Source organism: Amblyomma mixtum, chromosome 3 (assembly GCF_055824585.1).
Source record: "Amblyomma mixtum isolate Tamu chromosome 3, ASM5582458v1, whole genome shotgun sequence".
Taxonomy (NCBI): domain Eukaryota; kingdom Metazoa; phylum Arthropoda; class Arachnida; order Ixodida; family Ixodidae; genus Amblyomma; species Amblyomma mixtum.
Window position 1 is genome coordinate 144,189,554 of NC_143014.1, and position 18,329 is coordinate 144,207,882.

An 18,329-nucleotide genomic window follows, 5' to 3' on the forward strand; every position below is an offset into this window, starting at 1 on the left:
ACCCGCGAGGAGCATTAACACACCGGCGTATTACTGAACAGCGAAAGCTCTCGAAGGGCACACCTTAAAATGCCGCGGCGGCGCACAGCACGTGGTCGAAGGTGAAACCCTTGGTATTGAAAGTAGCTACACTCTCCTCCACTCCCGTGCGCTCTCCTCCTCGATTATCCTCGCCCGCCGGTTGTGAGCGCTGCGCACGGCAAGTTTCGAAGGCTATCGCGCGCTCGCCAGCCCGATGTATTGGCTGGCACAAGTGAGCGCGCCTATGTTTGCGCTTTTCTGCATGCTTTTTTTTTCAGACTGCCGTATACGCTACGAACGTCAACATGTGTTCTATTTTGCGCCACATCCGAAGCCCGCGTGTCTACTGGCAAAAAAAAGCCTCTTCGATGCAAACGTTTTCCGCGGAATCTCCCACTTAGTTCCGGAAATTAAAGTGGCTAGAATAGGTGTAATCCGCACACCAACAGTCGCGAATAGAGCACACACACAGCAATGCCATGAAATGGAAAGAGCAGCGTGTGGAACGGGCACAATGATCAACGGTTTAAGCAGGACTATCAGCTTCCTGATGGTCTCGCAAGAAGTTTTAAGTAGGCACACTAGATTAGGTACCACGAAATGCACAGTACATCCCCGAGGACGGTGTTCTTTGTCCGAACAATGTCCTTAAGGGCCATGTTGTAGATCCACTTTTTTCTACGGCTAATGTCATTTTTTCTTCAAGCAATCGTGAACAGCACGAAGCCATTCTCACTCCGGCTTGTGCAATGAAATGCATCGCAACCGGGCATAATGCGGCACTAAAAGCACACTTCGAATAGTCAGCGCGCAACTCAACGCAGCTCGACCAGCAGCAGAGGCAGACGGCCTACGCATGGCGTTGACGAAAAACGAAAACACCGGAGACCTCCACTACGGCACCTCTTTCTCTCTTTTTCCTTTCAGTCCCTCCTTCCTCCCTTCCCTTACGGCGCGGTTCAGGTGTCCACCGAGATATGTGAGACAGATAATGCGCCTTTTCCTTCCCTCAAAAAACAATTTGCAAGAAAGCGATCCTTTCGCGCGCGTTTCCCGGGAGACGGCCGGAGGGGCCCATCATCGTTAAAGAAAGCGCCGAGCAGAAAGACGGGCAAGAAGGATGTGCGAGTCTGAGGCGTGGCGACGAAGTTCAGAGAAATGCGCTACTTTCAAAATCAAGGGGCTGTATAGTCAAAGGCTCCCAAGAACGCAACGCTGTTAGCAGCGAACGATCGAGGCGCAAGCATCTGAGCACTTGAAGGCAACAAAACACACTGCAGCACGAACAGAAGGACGCGGCACAAATACGCGTTCTAGGCGGTACAAGAAACCAGGCTGCAAACCTTGCGGCTGCTCGCATTAAAAAATGAGCAAGCCCTCTTCGTCGAGAGTAGGGTGTAAGCATGAAACGCTTTACAGTACCGGCATACCGCACTCTAGCGATTCTAGAGTCTGAGCCTCATGACCTCGTTGCAAGGTCTCGCCTCGGGCAAAATACAACCATCCGTCCGCGCGGTCATTCGAGCGGCAGAGTGCAGCACAGGACGTCTTGGTTCCGCCACTCTCACTGTTTATAATGGGTTCCGCACCGCACCAAAGGATGGCGACATAGCTCCTCATGAACTAGAGTTACTGTATAGCAGATGCAGTAACTCTAGCACGAGATAGGGTGCCACGACGCGCACCCATCCAAATACCCTAGCATGACAGGAGTTTCGCGCGGATTACGCAACACGCGCGGCGCTCTCTCTTCACTCACCCATGCAAAACAAATTGGCAGTGGTTTAGCTCTGGTTAAAACCTGGAGGATTGCGAAAGCAACAAGGAGAGGGAGAGAGGCGATGGAGAGCGCGCGGCAGCGGCGGCGGCGTGGTGTTGCTTCCGCAACAAAAAAAACTGCCTCCATGCACTCAAACGACTCGCATGTCACAAGAGCTGCGCGTACGCCACTAAGGGCAGTTGTACGACCGTTTTTTTTTTGTTTTTTTTTTTTTTGCGCGCGTTCGGCCCGGCAGGCGGATGGCGGACCGCTCGACCAGACAATAGGCACCCGCCCGGTCCGGTGATTGGTGGGAAAGTTGGTCAACTTCAACTTTCGGGTGGACGAGCGGATCTGCCCGGCGACCGGATTGCAGCATTTGCCGCTTTTTTACGTGACGTCTCAGGCCCGCCGTGCCTCCGCTTCTGCCGGGGCAAGATGGCCGTCCGTTGACTGAACTGGGGAGCGAAGCATAGGTGGCCACATGTTGATAATTACGAGTGTTCAGAGCGACTGCGAACTTCTCCACGTGCAGCAGCGGCTAGCGACAGTTTCCCGAGTTGAATTCTGTAATCATCGACGTTGATGGAGTTGACAGAGTGTCTCTTTGAACCTACGCAAGACCCACGCGTTGGCGATGTGTCACGAAGTTTATATGGAGCTGTTTGTGGTTGTTGCAAGCGTTCCTAATTTCTGCGAGGATCATCACGCACAGCGGAGAGAAACAGCTGCTCACGGTGAAATTCTTGTCCGTGCATGAGATGCCTAGCACAGTGTCTAGTGTCCGCGTAGTGAAAGTAATTGCAATCGGAGCCAGTGGCGTAGCTTGAAATTTTGTTCGGGAGGTGGGGGGGGGGGGGGGGGGCTCATTTTGCAGCGCGGCCTCCTCATAAAATTTGTGGAGGGATCAAAAGGGAGGAATCAATGCCATTGTGCATTACATAACGCTACTCATTGTCTAGACAAGTGAAATATGTATTTTTTAAATAAAAGAATGTATTCGTATGCCTTAAAAATCGTGGCAGACATAACTGATACCAACGCTTTCATGTTTTTGCGTATTTAATAAGTAAAGAAATTATCACACGAAGTCTAGAACTATATCAGTCCGAAATCAGCAAAGCAGTGCATGCAGCTGATGATGTGTTTGGGGCAGCAGCATCCCACCGCTGCCACCAGTTGATGTGGGCGGTGGATCTGGAGCAGGGGACTCACCGCATGAGGACGAAGCAGGCAGACTACGGAGGGAAGTCTTGAGGAGGAGAAGGAAACTGAAGGGGGTTTATTTACATTATTTACAAAATAGCAAGGAGACCAAAAGTCAGAAAAGGGATGCAGCTCTGTGACACAGCACAGATTGCGGCTTAAGTACAGTTCACATTCCCCAGGCACCCAGCTAGGGAATCCGAACTCTGGGCGGGTGTCCAATGGGCCCTGAGCCTCCTCTTAGGCTCCGCCCTCGCCACATGACCGTGCACACCGCACAGACACACACACTGGCAAGGAGGAACTTGGCGCCTGGCCGTCGCGAACTGTTTGGTTTGCCGCGGGCCGACCAGGCCCAAAACGTCGTTCGCTGCTGTGCGGCGATCCTGATCGTGGGAGACGCGAGTGCTGACGGTTCACACTGGTGACCTCTTCATGTGGGTGGAAGGGACAAATCAGCCGTGACCACCCCCGCTTTGTCGGCTGCTCAGGGCGCACGCGGGCAATGGGTTGGCGCCGCCGCCGCCGCCACTCGCTGTCTCCTCTGCTAGTCCCCAGGAGCGCAGTTCGGCAACAGAGCCGCATTCAGCATCGCCGGCGAAGGGGATTAGAGCCTTTGCTCACGCCGACGCCGTCGCCAGAAGCCAGAAGCCGCCCCCAGGCCAGCGTTCCCTTGCGTCTTCTCTTAAAAACAAGGCCTTTGATCAGCGTAGCCCGATGGCGCCAGCCCGGCTCGCCGTTCTCCGCTGGCTGGGCCTCCGATCACAACACTGATGTGAAAAACGTAAAGGCCACGAAATGAGCAAGTAGAGGACAAATATTTTAATGAATCTTTGTCGTTCAAGAACCTTTACATTTTTGTACATATGCAACGGCCAGGGAAAACTCTCGATGACGCTGTCCTTCGTTCCAGTGTACTGCGCAGCAGCAGCTGTCAGCGGTCATGTATTGCTAGTAATTGCACCGAAATTTTAGTCGCATCAGCGAGCACATGTATAAACAAGGAGTAATGCAAATTATAGATTAGAAGTGCAAAGATAAAATGGAGTATCAGACATGCGAAGATACAACTTGATAACGGTCAAAAAAGTGTCGCTGGAAACAAAGTCATTGCATGCATACAGAAAACGTCGCAACAAGATATTTAAATACACGTATGTCTCCATTAAATCTACGTATTTAAGCAAAAGTCACTCCATATAATGCGTCAAACAAGGCAAATAAACATCTTGCGCAATCACAGAGCGTAAGCTTTACACACGTAAAGACAGACGATCGAGGCAAGAACAAAACTATGATAGCAGAAGTCGCGATATGTACTTGGGCTACGCTGCGGTAGGTGACAGTTCGAAAAAATTTGGGGGGGGGGGGGGGGGTTGAAGTCCCATAAGCCTCCCCCTGGCTACGCCCCTGATCGGAATGAGTGCTTTTACGTCAAGGCAGCAAAATGTGCACCTGCGAGGGGTCACTACGCATGCCATGCCTTCCGAATGCTGAAATGAACGTGGCGTTGTGCAGCTAGTCTAATTCGTTGCGATGGTTGCAGTGATTGTGACCGAAGCGTTCACACGACGTTGTTTCTGCTACGCGTTCATTATCATTTTGATCGCGATTCGTTCTGTCACTGTGCTTGAGAATTGCCGTGTGTGCGACGTGACGCGAGCTTGGCTGCACGGCCGTCGGACTGTTTTCTGCGGCGACAACAGCGATGTCGCCATCCTTCTGTGCCTTGGTGCTCCATTCAGTACATTTAGGGATGATGGATGCTCGGGTTAAAACTCGCCGGAGCCACTGTGACCTGTGTGAAAACATAGGTGCAGTATAAATGTGTCTTCGGGAGCGTCATCTCTTTTTTATCTCCTGCCGGCTGAGCGCACATTTGCCTGCAATAAATATCTGCGTGGTGAATGGGTGACTGAACACTTCCTCTAGCCATTTCGGTTTATGTTGTGACAACATGGTATTACGCGATTACAAAAAAGAATCAATGCCGCAGTTAAATCATGACTGGTTCACAGTTTCCAAATCTCTAATATGTGCCAACTTATAAGTCTGTTTTTCATGAGCATTTCAATTGATGTAGCGCAGAAAAAAAGTCTGGCAGCAGCTTATGCGATTAAAACTGTCCACCGAGCAAGTTGGGATTAATGAGTCTTGATTAAAAACAAAAAAAAAAATTGAAAAAACCTTTGCCATTGCTTTTTTCTCATTTTGCTTCGCAGTGTTAAGTCAATGTTGACAAATGCTTGGCAATATTAAGTTGAAGTGGGATGTTGGTTTCCACTGCAATCAGAAAAAAGCAGTGGTCTTGAAGCGCCTCATGGGCGGGCAATGACAGTGTTTGTTGTTGATTCTGCTCACGGTCCTTTTCGATCGGGAGATCAGTGGTACGAAACTGGATGTGCTCAATATACTATTGTTGCAGAGCTGCTCGCGAAATCGGCTTTATTGTTGTTAAGGGGTTGTTTCAGCAGCAGTTTGTTTAACAAGACATTCTCGAAGCTTTGAGAAGCTGTCGTCGGTGCACTTGCATATGTCTATCTGCTACCTTCATTTGCCTGTGACTGCTTGCTACAGATATGATTACTCGCTGACTGCAAAATACGCCCTGTGGAGCTGGTAAAGCTACGCTGGGAACCAAAACAATGGGGCCAACACCACTGCACAGGGTAGCAATTCTTGCTCTGTCGTCGTCCCTTAGCACAGGTTCGACATACCAACTTGCCACGGGTTCACCCCACAGTACAGTACGGTCAAGTTCTAGGAAATTTACATTAAGCAACAATGGGAGAGGAAGCAGGTTGCGTAGGCGTATCTAGTGCATTCTCTGCAGATAGCTGCCTGCCTCATCATAGCCTGGCCCCTCTGTGTTTCTTACCCTTCATCACCCAGCACCTATGGTCTTATTTGTGGCATTGGCATGTAGCAGAGCAGAAATTTGGGCTAGTTGGTGTGAATTCATGGTGAAACAACAGCCTTAGTCTTAGTTTGCGCTGTTGTTCCACCATGCATTGTCATGTGCTGCAAACCAGTAAACAGATTTCATACTCTTGCACCTGCTAGATTGTTTTGGCCCATTAAGTTTTTTTATACAAATCGGCAAGCTTTTAGAAAACATTTCTGCAACGGCCAACATCCTTTTGTTCTTCACGACATGCACCTTGACTGCAACATCCCCCTATGATGTTTTTTTTTTCTTTGCTTTCAAAAAGCATGCGATTCCCTTATTTATGTAAGGCTGGTTTTCTGGTGTTTTAACTTGCATCCAATAGCTCTAAACTGGATCCAAGCTTAACCAGCCAGCCGTCGGCAGATTTCCCTTGCCAATTCTTCTGCATCCTGCCTTTTCCTGCAATCTCGGACGTCCCCCAAGGCACTCCTTTGGGCCTCAGCTTTTTATTACTTGCATTATTACCTTCCCTTCAGTGTTTTGTTACATGCCTTAACTGACAGCTATATGGGGTCTGCCATCTTGCAATCAATACCAGCATGTCAGTTCTCCAAAACAACATTTTACATGATCTGGATTGGCCTATTCGCTAATGTTACTAAGAATGCACTAATATTTTTTTTATTGTCAGCTTTACATTTTGCCAACCTGTAAGGCTTTCCGATAAAGGTTTATTCACTGTATACTGGTTCAAATACTCACCTAATAATCCTCATGCACCCACCCACAACCTATGACATTTACACCACGACGTGTCCTTAGTACCACCGTCTTCCAAGTTACTTGCGTTCAAATCCCCTGTGTGGCATCAGCTTGGGTATTCTAATGGCACATGCTACAAATCTCACTTAACTAGAATGCTGGAACGAGTTCATACCTGAGCCACTTGTTTTATTCTCTCAGATTATTTTTGAAGCTCCAGTGTAACAGCACTAAAGGTGAATCTTCAAATTTCTGCATGTCGTGCAGAAACTGCAGATTTTTTTAACTGTTTATCGTCACGTAACCAACCAATCAGTTCTGACTCACGGTTCCTTCTGCACTAGTGGCACAAGCAGTGCTGTGCCTCAGTTAGCTCATGCCACTGCATTTCAAGATTCATTTTTGTTTTCGCCACAAAAGACTGCAATGGCCTTCCACTTCACAGGACTTACTAACCTCTTGTCCTTTGAGCTAGTCACTGCAGAAATCCTTGCAGTAAATGATGTTCATTCACTGAATTAGGTAAATCCCCCATGGTGAAGATTTGTGATAATGGAGTAATTACTCATTACCATTAACTCAAGTGAAGTCATAAGGCTACAAAGAAAATCTACAAAGCTTTCCTTTCTAGCTGTATGGCTGTGCTTGGATGCTAATGGTTAATTACTTCTTATTAGTAAATTACAAACTCATCAAGTTCTTACTTGGCGCATTATGTTAGCTCACCACTCAAGTATTGCCATTTAGTACTGCTTAGGTATAATAAATGCTAAAATAGATTGTTCTAATGAAGTGCTTAGCCGCTTGCTCAGCTCAGCAAATCAATACAATGCTATCTCATGAGTAAGAACTTTCCTCGCAATCTATTTCAAGTAATATCTTGACAGATATCTTGCCGGACGGTATACAGTTGCATTTAGGCTAACTTGCACACTGCACTATCTAGGTCTAGCCAGGTAAACTCGTGCACTGAAAAGCTAAGCATTCATTACTCTGACAATCTGTGTCAGACTTTCCTTGGTGCTCCTCTCTTATCGTCTCTTCAGCTAAACAAGACACCGACTTCATAACATGGCTCAGTGAGAATGTTGCAAATGCATACTTATGCATGTGACTTTTATATATTCAGGATAGTGTCAGCAGGACTGTTGGTTCATCTTAAACACAAAAGCCGTCAACTTCAAGTTGCAGTATAGAGATGCCAGGAACGACAAAAGCCATCACTGCTTTTCTGTATTTCTTTGTTATTCTTCGTTCGGCCTAACTTCATATTGGTCTTTTCCAAATTTCTGTTGCCTGTCAATGCCTCAGTTAATTTCTTTCTTTGAAAGCAGACTGGCAGTGATATAGGTATATTTTGCTGAACATGTTGATAGTCATAACTAATAGCGCTCTAAAATTCAGCATATGTTAAGTGGTATGAACACCAGTTAACAGTTAGCAATGCACACTTTTGCTTGCTACCTTGGGAACTGGTCATCGTTATATTCAGCCATTGTACATCTTACTGATCAGTGAAAATAACTTTAGACATTGTTTTATGGCTGTATCAGAGAACATATGCAAATATTCCTGTCACATACTTAAACGGCTTATTTGTAATTTCATTTTATTCCATGAGATCATAGCTACCATACTGGAAATCCAGTTTTAGAAATTCTGCTTGAGATGTTAGTGTTTGCTCGAGATAACCAGATAATATGGTCATCGTACCCTGTTTCCCTGACTATACAAGTATTATTTCTCAGCCTAAGCCGGGCGCCGTGCCCATGTACGCCCTCCAAATTGGTTCTTGCATTTACTCTACCTGTAATCCAGTTTACTGGCTCCGACATGTCACTATATTTATATTAAGGAGAATGGCATGTGCAGACTTTTATGCAATACAAAGGCACCCACTTTGTTTTGCATTCACAGTGACATTTGAGAATGTTTTCGAGTTGCATAGAGTATATGCCAGCTTGCTTTGTACATGGCAACAATGACATGGCCTTCAGCAGAACTTCCCCTAGTTGTTTTCAACGCTGCATTCTGGCTTGTGCAGCTGCAGTATGACCTCAGGAAGGAATGCTAAACCAATACTTGATAGCCCGCTGTCACTGTACAGAACAAAGCCATCCACTTTTAGCCCAGTGATGCACATCTAAGCCCCTTTGCAGATACATAGTGCTATTTCTATTTTGGCTTTAATAATGGACTAAAAAACATGACAAAAATAAATCACTATTGTTTCATTGAAACTGTTCTGTGAAATACAGAACTGCTTTAATTACAATTGATTTTACCTGTTTCAATTAACTGGAAATATAATTTATTATGTCCATTAGCATTTGTGTTTCACAGTAGTGTTGTGCTAAATTGTGAATGTTAAAGGCATGCACAATTCAGACACACTGCTGAATTCAGACACACACACACCTTATATATTCAATAGGTAAGCATGTCTTTTACAGTAACATAAGGAGCCAAGGAGAAGGCCGTTTACATATTACAGTGACCGTGCAAAATGCTTGGGAAAGGTTGCAAGTGCAACTATTTTTTTTCTGTGTCAGCAGTTCAAAAACACTGCAGTGTGCAGTTTTGAATAACTGACTAAAATTTTAAGTATATAATCTTAACTATTTAAAAAATGTGATTATGCCGACTCTTATTACGGACGGTTTTAGCAGCCTGTACTGCAGCCTGGCCCGATCGAGAATTCGCAGTAAGAATCTCGTCGTCGTTGTGAATTCGTCTGGGGCAGCGTAACTTTCAGATCGGGCAGCATTCTTTTATTTTGCGGCAGAAATCATGGGCCGTTGTAAGAACGTATCGCCGAACGAGGAGGAGTACTGGATTGCGATTTAATGCGTTTTTCAGTGTCTTAGGTAGAAATGGTCCAAACACGTATTGTTTCCGGCAAAATTGCTTCAGATGATCAGACTCGCCTTCGATGTTGCGAAGTTCTGTCGCTAATTGGATCGCGGCGGTCAGGGTCGTGTGAACCGAGATCTGTGCCATCACAGCCGACCACGATTTTACCTTCGACGAAAATCCAGCAGGAAAAGAAACGTTGACGCAACGGATATTGTCTTGAATACGCCGCAATTAATACGGGTGATTTCTACCGCAAGATATCTGCGTGTTTCCCTACAAACGCATGCCTGTACCGCCGCACGCGATTAGACGGGCGGAACTGCCGGAAGCGCCAATCGGAACTTTCGAACCATCCATCTCGTACGCAAGCAGCAAAGTGATCGTACAACACCTTTCCGCCCCCCGCCCGGGCGGAGGCTGAAAGCGAGCGGTCCGCTCGCCGGCGGAATCGGCCCAAAAAACGATCGTACAACGGCCGTAAGGCTTCAGGAGAGAGCATAGCCTCCTATGTGCCGTGCGCTGGCTTTGCCCACCACGGGACTGTTGCTGATGCTCGCGCTCCTTCGGTGGCAGCCCAGGCGGAAAGTTTCGCCGAAGTTCGCTTAGGTTCGGTTCCGTGTTCTTCCTCCGTTCTGGCACCAAGGTCACCCGAGGTGTGCCGATGACAGGAGGTAAAAGCACTTCATGCTTAATACCGCTGCCACCCTCGACTTGCTGCCGGTTCGCCATCGCTGCACCGCCGGTGAAGCCGCTGCTTCTCCCTACAAGACAGGCTGGCCCGGGCAGCCGGCGGCTGACAGAGCCCCAGTTGCACCGCTTTCGCTGTCCTTATCAGGCGTGTCATCGCCGCCACTATCACACGCGTGTCAGCGCCGCACTCCGCGAGTAACAGTTCAGTCAGGCGCAGTTGCACGGCGCCCACTTGCACCCACTTGCACCTGTATGGCGGGAAGAGAGCGCGCAGGAGCAGCGCGCGCACTTTGAATGGCTGAGATGAGCCTTAGAGTCCCGCAAAAACGTGGAATTAAAAGGTAGAACGGCAACGGAATGAACAACTAGCCGGCCCAAGTTCTATAGCTGCAGCGTTCAGCCTTTATGATAGCCTAGCAGCCTCCGTGCAGGAGACTACCCCTAACCTTGTCGACGTCAAAAGTTACCTGCCCTTGAGCAGAGGAGGAGCTTTTCACTTCATCTTGTCTATATCAAAGACAGCGAACAGTGCCGCTGGATGAGGAAAGGGGTTCTGGCTTTTAAACCAAAAAAAGAAAAGTTTTAGAACATTCTCACATGTAGCGCAAAACACAAAACGCAAAGCAGGGTGTGAATGCAGATTTCTGCCAAAAATAAAAGGGTAGGAAAGAACAGAAGTGCCCAAATCGACGATAGCAGATTTCTTTCCTCTGATAAACGTTCATTTAACCATGCTAAAGAACATTTATCTGTTCCTCGTTATCGAGCAAAGCATTGTACTCTTCGGCGATGTGGATGAGGAATGTATGGGCAACTGTGATTGTTCTAGAGCGACGGAAAGATATTTGTATTGAGATAAAACAGCTGGTGCATTGCGAGCGTGTTACATAGGCATCTGGCCGCTAATCATAGTAGTAGTTATGGCAATAAAAATCTGGTATTCTTCTTGTGATGACAGGTTACATGAATGGCAGCGCACATTTTAGGATCAGCGTCGGCTGTGAAATATGGGTCGCCTGTATGCAAAGCGAATTGTCCAATACTGAATGGTTTTCATTCTGCTGATTTTTTACCTTATAGGTTTTTTGGTTTCTATTTGGCCTGATCAAGCACCTCGACTTTGCAAAGCTGGCGCCAGCTACTCGCATATGCCATTGTTCCTTGCTGGACAGTGTCGAAAAAAAAATGTAGCGGATTAAAAGTTGAGCTCTTCCACATAATGTTACGGCAAACACGGCATAAATCACAAAAAAATAACACGCTCTCACGTGTCACACCTCCTTGGATAGCATCGGGTATTACATCCTCTCATTTCCGCTGTCACTCTTCAGTGGAGAGGCAAAAATACAGAAGTTAAGACTGGGTGTATCATTCGACGATGTGGCCACAGGCTTACTTAGAAAACCGAGCAAAGCTGTCGTCTGAAGAACGCTCAAGGTTATGCCTGTTTTGTAAGGAAAGGTTTTTTTTTTTCACAGCAATCAGGCAACTTTATATTCGTTTTTGTAGTCCCTAATCATTCAGTAATTCCCTGCTAGGAGCTGTGGTTCATAAAACACATTTGTTTTATATGCTGCCTCAGCAGTTTACTCTGCGGAGCTTCTACAAAGGACTACGAGCAGCTTGATCACTGTGCGATTTCGCTTTTTTTTTCTACCAGCCGGCAGAAAGTTCCTTCATTGCTCAGTGGCCGCAGTATCTTGCGCTCCCTGAAGAAGAAATAAAACCTTGGAGGGATCTGAGGGCTCCCTGAGACAAGTGACACTCTCCTCCGATGCGACAAATGCTTTGCCATTCGAGGCGTCATTTTACCGTCAGTAGAAAGGCAAAGCCATCCTTGTTTCATTTAGCTATGCAATGAGGCCATTTAACTGCAGTTCTCGTTGCCAACCGCGAGACGCCAGAGGGGATACCTACAGGTCTCAAGTGTTAACTTATGAGTATAGGTTGAACGGTAAGTCCTGATCAAACAGTGCAGATGTGTTAACGTCAGCAGCAACCGATACAGAGTGTCACTGCGGCGAGAGAAGCTACAAGTATGGTGCGTTTAGAAGCACGAGTCACAACATTTAAGGACACAGACCAGCGGACATCATAGCACACTGTGCAGCACAGAGAAAATACCTGACGGCGGGGAAAAAGGCGTCTCATGTGCTTCATTCCAACGAAAGCTGGATTGTTGCTTGACTTTCTCGACTATTTTCTTTTCTTGTGTTATTTCTGTGCGAATGAACAGGACGCAGCGTCAGTGCATTTTATACACTGCACGTTTCGTGTGCATGACAAGTTTTCACCAGAATCGTTCCCTAATAAGATGCATGGGATGTAATCGGGATTTAATTCAGTAAGAATTAATCGAGACTTAAATTTAAGGCAACGTGATGTAACAGTTTGTTTTTCCGATTTTAGTTCAGGCTTATGTTTCGTCTTAGTGCGGTCTATCCCAGCAGCAGCCAAGGCGTAGCTTTGTTTGTGTCGCTGACAAGTGACGCGCAGAATCGAAAGTTGCTGAAACTGAAAGTCGATCGCTTTATTATTTCAGCTACGGCAATACTTTAAACATAGCTATCACACTATCGTTGGCTGGAATATGTAATGAAAAATTTGAGATAATTATATCCTCATTTGAAATACTCTGTCCTGGTAAACTGTGCGAATGTGTTTCGAAATGTTGTCCATAGATGAATGACAAACCAATGGGCAGAATATAGCGAATAGGGGACGTTTCGCATTCGTATTTTATGACCTTAAAATGATCACGCCCATACTTTTATATTTCCTCGCGATTTACTCCCCTTTATATCTCACGGTTTCTACAGAGCCAGGGAAAAGAGCCAGATGTCTTCTATGCCGAGGAACTGCTCCGAATGAAAGGTGTCTGCGTAACTCCCGGATCAGCATTCGGAAGACTGCCAGGAAGGTACTACATTAGGTATGAATATATTGCAAGCATTCATTCTAGAATTCGAAACGTGCAGCACGCGCCAGCACGCGCAGGCAATAGGACTTGACTGAATGCTATGGTGCCTGTTCTTTTTTAAGGGAGTTGGCAACTGTTTCTGCATCTGTGCTTCCGGAATCGCATTGCAGCAACTTTAATTGTTGTTGAACGCCCTGTCGCGCCTATTCATTCCTTGTCTGTGTCACTTTTTCTTTGAGTGCTTCCAGAAAAGCAACCAGCATACAGCGAACGAGGAACACGGCCGGCATCACCAGATAAGTTTTGCTGGGGCGTATCTTTGCGTGCTGTCAAAATCTTTCAACAATGAACGATTACTGGGCAGCGGAACGGAGAAATTGACGTATTGGATCAGTGGGCCAATGGACATCGAACAACCGCTGCTAGCCAGTGTGTAGCCAGTAGAACCTACCTACTGCTTTGCTGCCTCGGCAGCAAAGCAGAATCAGTTGCGCCAAGCATTGCCTTCATTACAGAACTATGCTGTGCTGACACCTCTGCGCTAAACACACGCAACATTTAGCCGCTGTTGTACATGACTGTTCCAGCGATGTTTCTGAAGATGGCTGACACGGAATTTGATTACTTATCTGGGAACTACACAGCAATTTATATTTGCAGGAGCCGGCATTGCAGACCTAATTTACAACAAATAGGAGCCTAACTGCGGCAGAAATATAACTCTCGTAGTTTATAGTGTTTCCTATTATTTTATGTCTTCCAGTAGAGTTTTGGTGCAGAGTGCGCATTCGATTCAGAACAACATACGAAGGAGTTCCGCGAACTTATGTCAATGTGATTGTCGTTTCGACGCAATGACGTTAGGCCTGTTGTTACACACACACACACACACACACACACACACACACGCACGCACGCACGCACGCATACACGCACGCACGCACGCACGCACACACACACACACACGCACACACACACACGCACGCACACGCACACGCGCATACACGCACGCACACGCACACACACGCACACACACGCACACACACGCGCATACACGCACGCACACGCACGCACACACACGCGCGCGCGCTCTTAGCAGCGGCTTGACAGTGCGTCAACACTTTCCACAGCGGCGCCACGGTCGCCACAGTCAGCGGGCACGCTCCGCTTGCTCGAAACGCCGTTGAGACCGCTGAAACTTGGTAGCGCACGAGCGTAGTCACGTGGTGTTTTTTTCATATTTCGCGGGCTTTCCTTAGATGCCGGAAAAAAGGACCCCGTTGGAAATACGATGCTACAATAAACTGGATCGGTTGTTTATAAACCTGCTCTACAACTTAACGTAACGGTCCTGGCACTAAAATGAATATTTGAAAATTCGCATGATTAATCTTGGTTAATTAACTAATTAAGCGCAGTAAAAAAATATTCTGAGGAGCGCCACATGATGGCGAACAATGTGCCCTTGGTTTCAGCGGGCTGCGGTTACCGCTTTTTTTAAATCCTTGGTTCAAGTTACGTGAAACACCCTGTATATGCTGCAGGGGTAGGGTGAAATGGGCGAATGTTTTCGATCCAAGCTGGTATTAGCCATCAGCCACACAAGATACAGCGCAATGTTTAACTGGCACGGTCTAAGCGCTTTTCCAGTGGTCGCGGTCCAAGTAAAACCTCCCGGAAGAGAAGTTTTTGACTACGAGCAGTAGTGGATGCCCGCAAAAAACTAACAAAACTGCGAGTTACACGGGGCTCCTGCCGCAGCGGTACCGATGTTTCTCTTCTCCAGCCTCTCGATGGGTCGTAATGCTTAGCTGCGCTATTCTCATTCAACAGTAAGTAGAAATTCAGAACAAGAGTACATTTATTTGGTAGAGCCGAAGCACTTCGTTCAGCTTTGCTGGCAGATGCTCACTGACAAAAAAAAATTGAGGCGGCACTTGAGCTGCGCCTTAAGAGTATGACGCGGTAACGTAATTGTTTAATTTCCATTTAAGCAGAAGTTCATTCTTTCCTTTAAATTCAAAGATCCTTGGAAGTCCTCATACGCCGCCTGGCCCAGTTGTACGGCGGTTAAGCGATGTACCACTGCCCTGCGATGGCAGAAGCTCCCAACGGTGGGCCTTTTTCGGCCCAGGTTGTTCTTCCCGCGCGACCGATCAATAATTTAACTGGCACTTGCTACAGTGGGCAGATTGTGAAGGCACCGGGAAGTCCCGTGACCTAGGCGGCACACCTGCCTCCCGGGTTGCTCTATGAGCGTCACCTGTCAGAGTCATGCTCGGGATTTTTTGCTTACAGCACCGACGCCGGATTTTCTTCGTAAGAGGGCTTTTAACACCATCGCGTTAAAATGTCAGGTACTAGCGTTTTCAAAAATGCAGAGTCCACCAGGGGCGTTTCTGTGCCATGCAATGCGGCCTCTTCTGCATCGCCAGCTTTCCAGATCTCTCGAGGGTGTGAGGAGCTGTTGTCCTCATTTCTCGGAGACATAAGACTCCCTTGACTGTCCGTGGGCATTATGGCAAGAGGTAAAGGCGATTAATGGAATAATGATAGCTTTACCCCCCTGAAGGGGGCTGTTGTGACTGGGAATCGCACCGCTGCCATCACTGTTGTGACGCTGAGTTCATCACACTAGTGTGGCCCAGTTTCCTGGCAGTCGGTGCTGCTTCCTCGCAGGAGCAGGCCAACCGAAGAAAGTTAACGGCGAGGTAAACGAAAGTGGTCAACTTTATGTACTTACACTATTTTTATCTGCATCGTACGAGAGTTCGCTACGGGGGAAAACATCATTACGGCTTCTTGAGGCGTGCCTCGTAAGCTGACGATCGGTGAAGACCCCCCTGGCTGCCCCTCTCCTTCTGTTCCCTTCCTTCGGCCTCCGAGGTTGCTTTTATACCTGTGATAGTATCCCAGCATGCTTCCAGGCGCCTGCCGGGATTTCTGACACAAGAATGTTCCGGAATTGCACCAGCCGCTCCGCAGCTGCTGGGGCGCGTCCGATAAGAGGGTGACTCAAAGGCGCTGCCACATTGCATCAGACAGCTTCGCGTCGGTTCGCGCCCGCCCCAAGCACGTCCTGGCGTGTTGCCTACGCTCGTAGGTCGGTGGAAGGACTTTGCGTGGCGCCGCCTATATCGGCGCCTACCTTCAACAGGCAGCCTGCTGACCGAACTCTCGATTAAACACAGCCTGGCACAACAGGGCGCAATCACAGGCCCTGGGTGAGAGTCCCACGGAAGGCACATTATCATAGGCCAGGAGAAGAACACACCCAGTGCTACGAACTGATTGGTTCGGAGCACCAATGAGTTCTTGATGCAATAGCTTTCAATATAAAGCAAGAAAGTAGAACTCAGAGTTAATTTCATGACGCAAAATTGTTTAAGGTTCAACCCCATCCATATCAATTTCCTGAACTTAGAGTGTGCTTAAATTTGAAAGGGACCTTCAACATTCTTTTTAACCGACACCTGCATTTATTTAGCCTTTATCAGCTCCGCTTGTGCGCTTTGCCACTGAAAATAAAATGCCCCCCATTTGGCTGTTTCATTGCGCTCAAGAAGAGCATGCGTCCATGCGTGCACCCCAGAGGAGATTAAAACGAGGAACACAACACTCAGCAGCGTGGTAACGAATTATTGTGCCAGTATCGCATCCACGCACATGCTGGGACTTGCTTCGATGCTTTCCCGCACGCCATCAATACTGACCTAGGCAGGCAAGCCTCCGAGACAAAGGAACTGTACTGCCGACTGAGGCGCTGCTCACTGTCTCTTTTAGATGTTTGTAAGCTCTTGCTCTTACCTATAGCTTATTTCACTGAATATCATGTCTTATTTATTTTCCGCCTACAGGGTCACAATACTGCCGCCAAAAGACAAGCTTGTCGAGTTGTTCGATCGCTTGGAATCGTTCCACGACGAATTTCTCGCAAAGTACTCCTGAAAAAGGCCCTGCAGAAATCCGCCGTGAAGAGTACTATTTTTATATAATGTTGGAAATAAAAGACGTTTTACATTTTTATTTACTTGCGTCTGGTGTAGGGCAGCAATGCTGTATGGCACAGCAACATAGATGTAGAAGTGCTATCGAAAAAATACGGGTTGCTGAACTGTCAGCAGACACAAGTGAATAATTGCCCTGAACACGCATATGAGTGCGGCCATACACTAGTATACAGGGTGTTTCACCTAAGACTTTCTGCAATTTTTAAAAATAAGCTATTTGAATTAGATGCGCGCTTTTTCTGGCATAGCATTGTCAGTGGTGTAGTACATCATAATGCAGCTAAGATGTGCTACCTAGCAGGCTTGTTAACCAATATTTAATAGTTAACTTTTAAACTATTACCGTTGGGCTCCTTAATTATTGAGAGGCATGTAGACCACCGTAAGTACTGTCGATATCCGTTTTTAGAATTTAGAGAACGCGATTATCCTCGGCGCTGTGGCCCAACAAATTTTGGCTATCTCGACGAGTTAGGTTCACTGGAGAGGTTGCTTTGCCTGCAAGCTTCTCAAACCGCATGTATTTTGGCGCGATGTAGGCGAAATTCGTTGGGCCACAACGCTGAGGATAATCGTGTTCTCGAAATTCTAAAAACGGATATCGACATTACTTACGGTGGGCTACATGCCTCTCAATAATTAACGAGCCCAACGGTAATAGTTTAAAAGTTAACTATTAAATATTGGTTAACAAGCCTGCTAGTTAGCACGTCTTAGCTGCATTATGATGTACTACACCACTGATAATGCTATGCCAGAAAAAGCGCGCATCTAATTCAAACAGCTTATTTTTAAAAATTGCAGAAAGTCTTAGGTGAAACACCCTGTATATACCGGGTGTCCCAGCTAAGTGTAACCAAACTTTTAAAAAAGGCGAAGTGTCCTAGTCCAGTGAAACCAACTCAGGGTTGTTCATAGTCGCATGGCCTAGTCTTGAGTACTTTTTTCGCTCTTCAAAGTGAATTAATTAGTTAAGTTTAATTAGCTAACTTTTTAATTATTGACTTCAGGAAGAAAGTGTCAAAGCAAAAGTTTTAGATCACCTCGAAAAACCGCTAGTAGTGCTGTTTCTGTCAAGTTACGATTTACGTAGCTTCATTTATTGGCCTTAAAAGAAAGTTGTCACGTGACCAGCTGCTCGCTCACTTCTCTGCCCCAATGTGCACCGAAAGCCTCATCGAGGAGAGAGAGGACTTCAGAAAAAAAAAAAACAGA

At 46.9% G+C, this 18,329-nt stretch overlaps 1 protein-coding gene across 1 annotated transcript in view; it reads left to right on the forward strand.

Annotated features, from left to right (window-relative positions):
• The window catches only part of LOC149352241 (alanine aminotransferase 2-like), a 59,851-nt gene extending 42,721 nt beyond the window's left edge, over positions 1-17,130 (forward strand). Inside the window, exons 12-13 of the mRNA XM_089577132.1 lie at positions 13,004-13,116; positions 16,962-17,130. Coding sequence (XP_089433258.1) covers positions 13,004-13,116; positions 16,962-17,052 — 204 coding nt within the window. The 3' untranslated portion in view covers positions 17,053-17,130. The remainder of the gene's footprint in view (positions 1-13,003; positions 13,117-16,961) is intronic.
• The last annotated feature ends 1,199 nt before the right edge of the window (positions 17,131-18,329 follow it).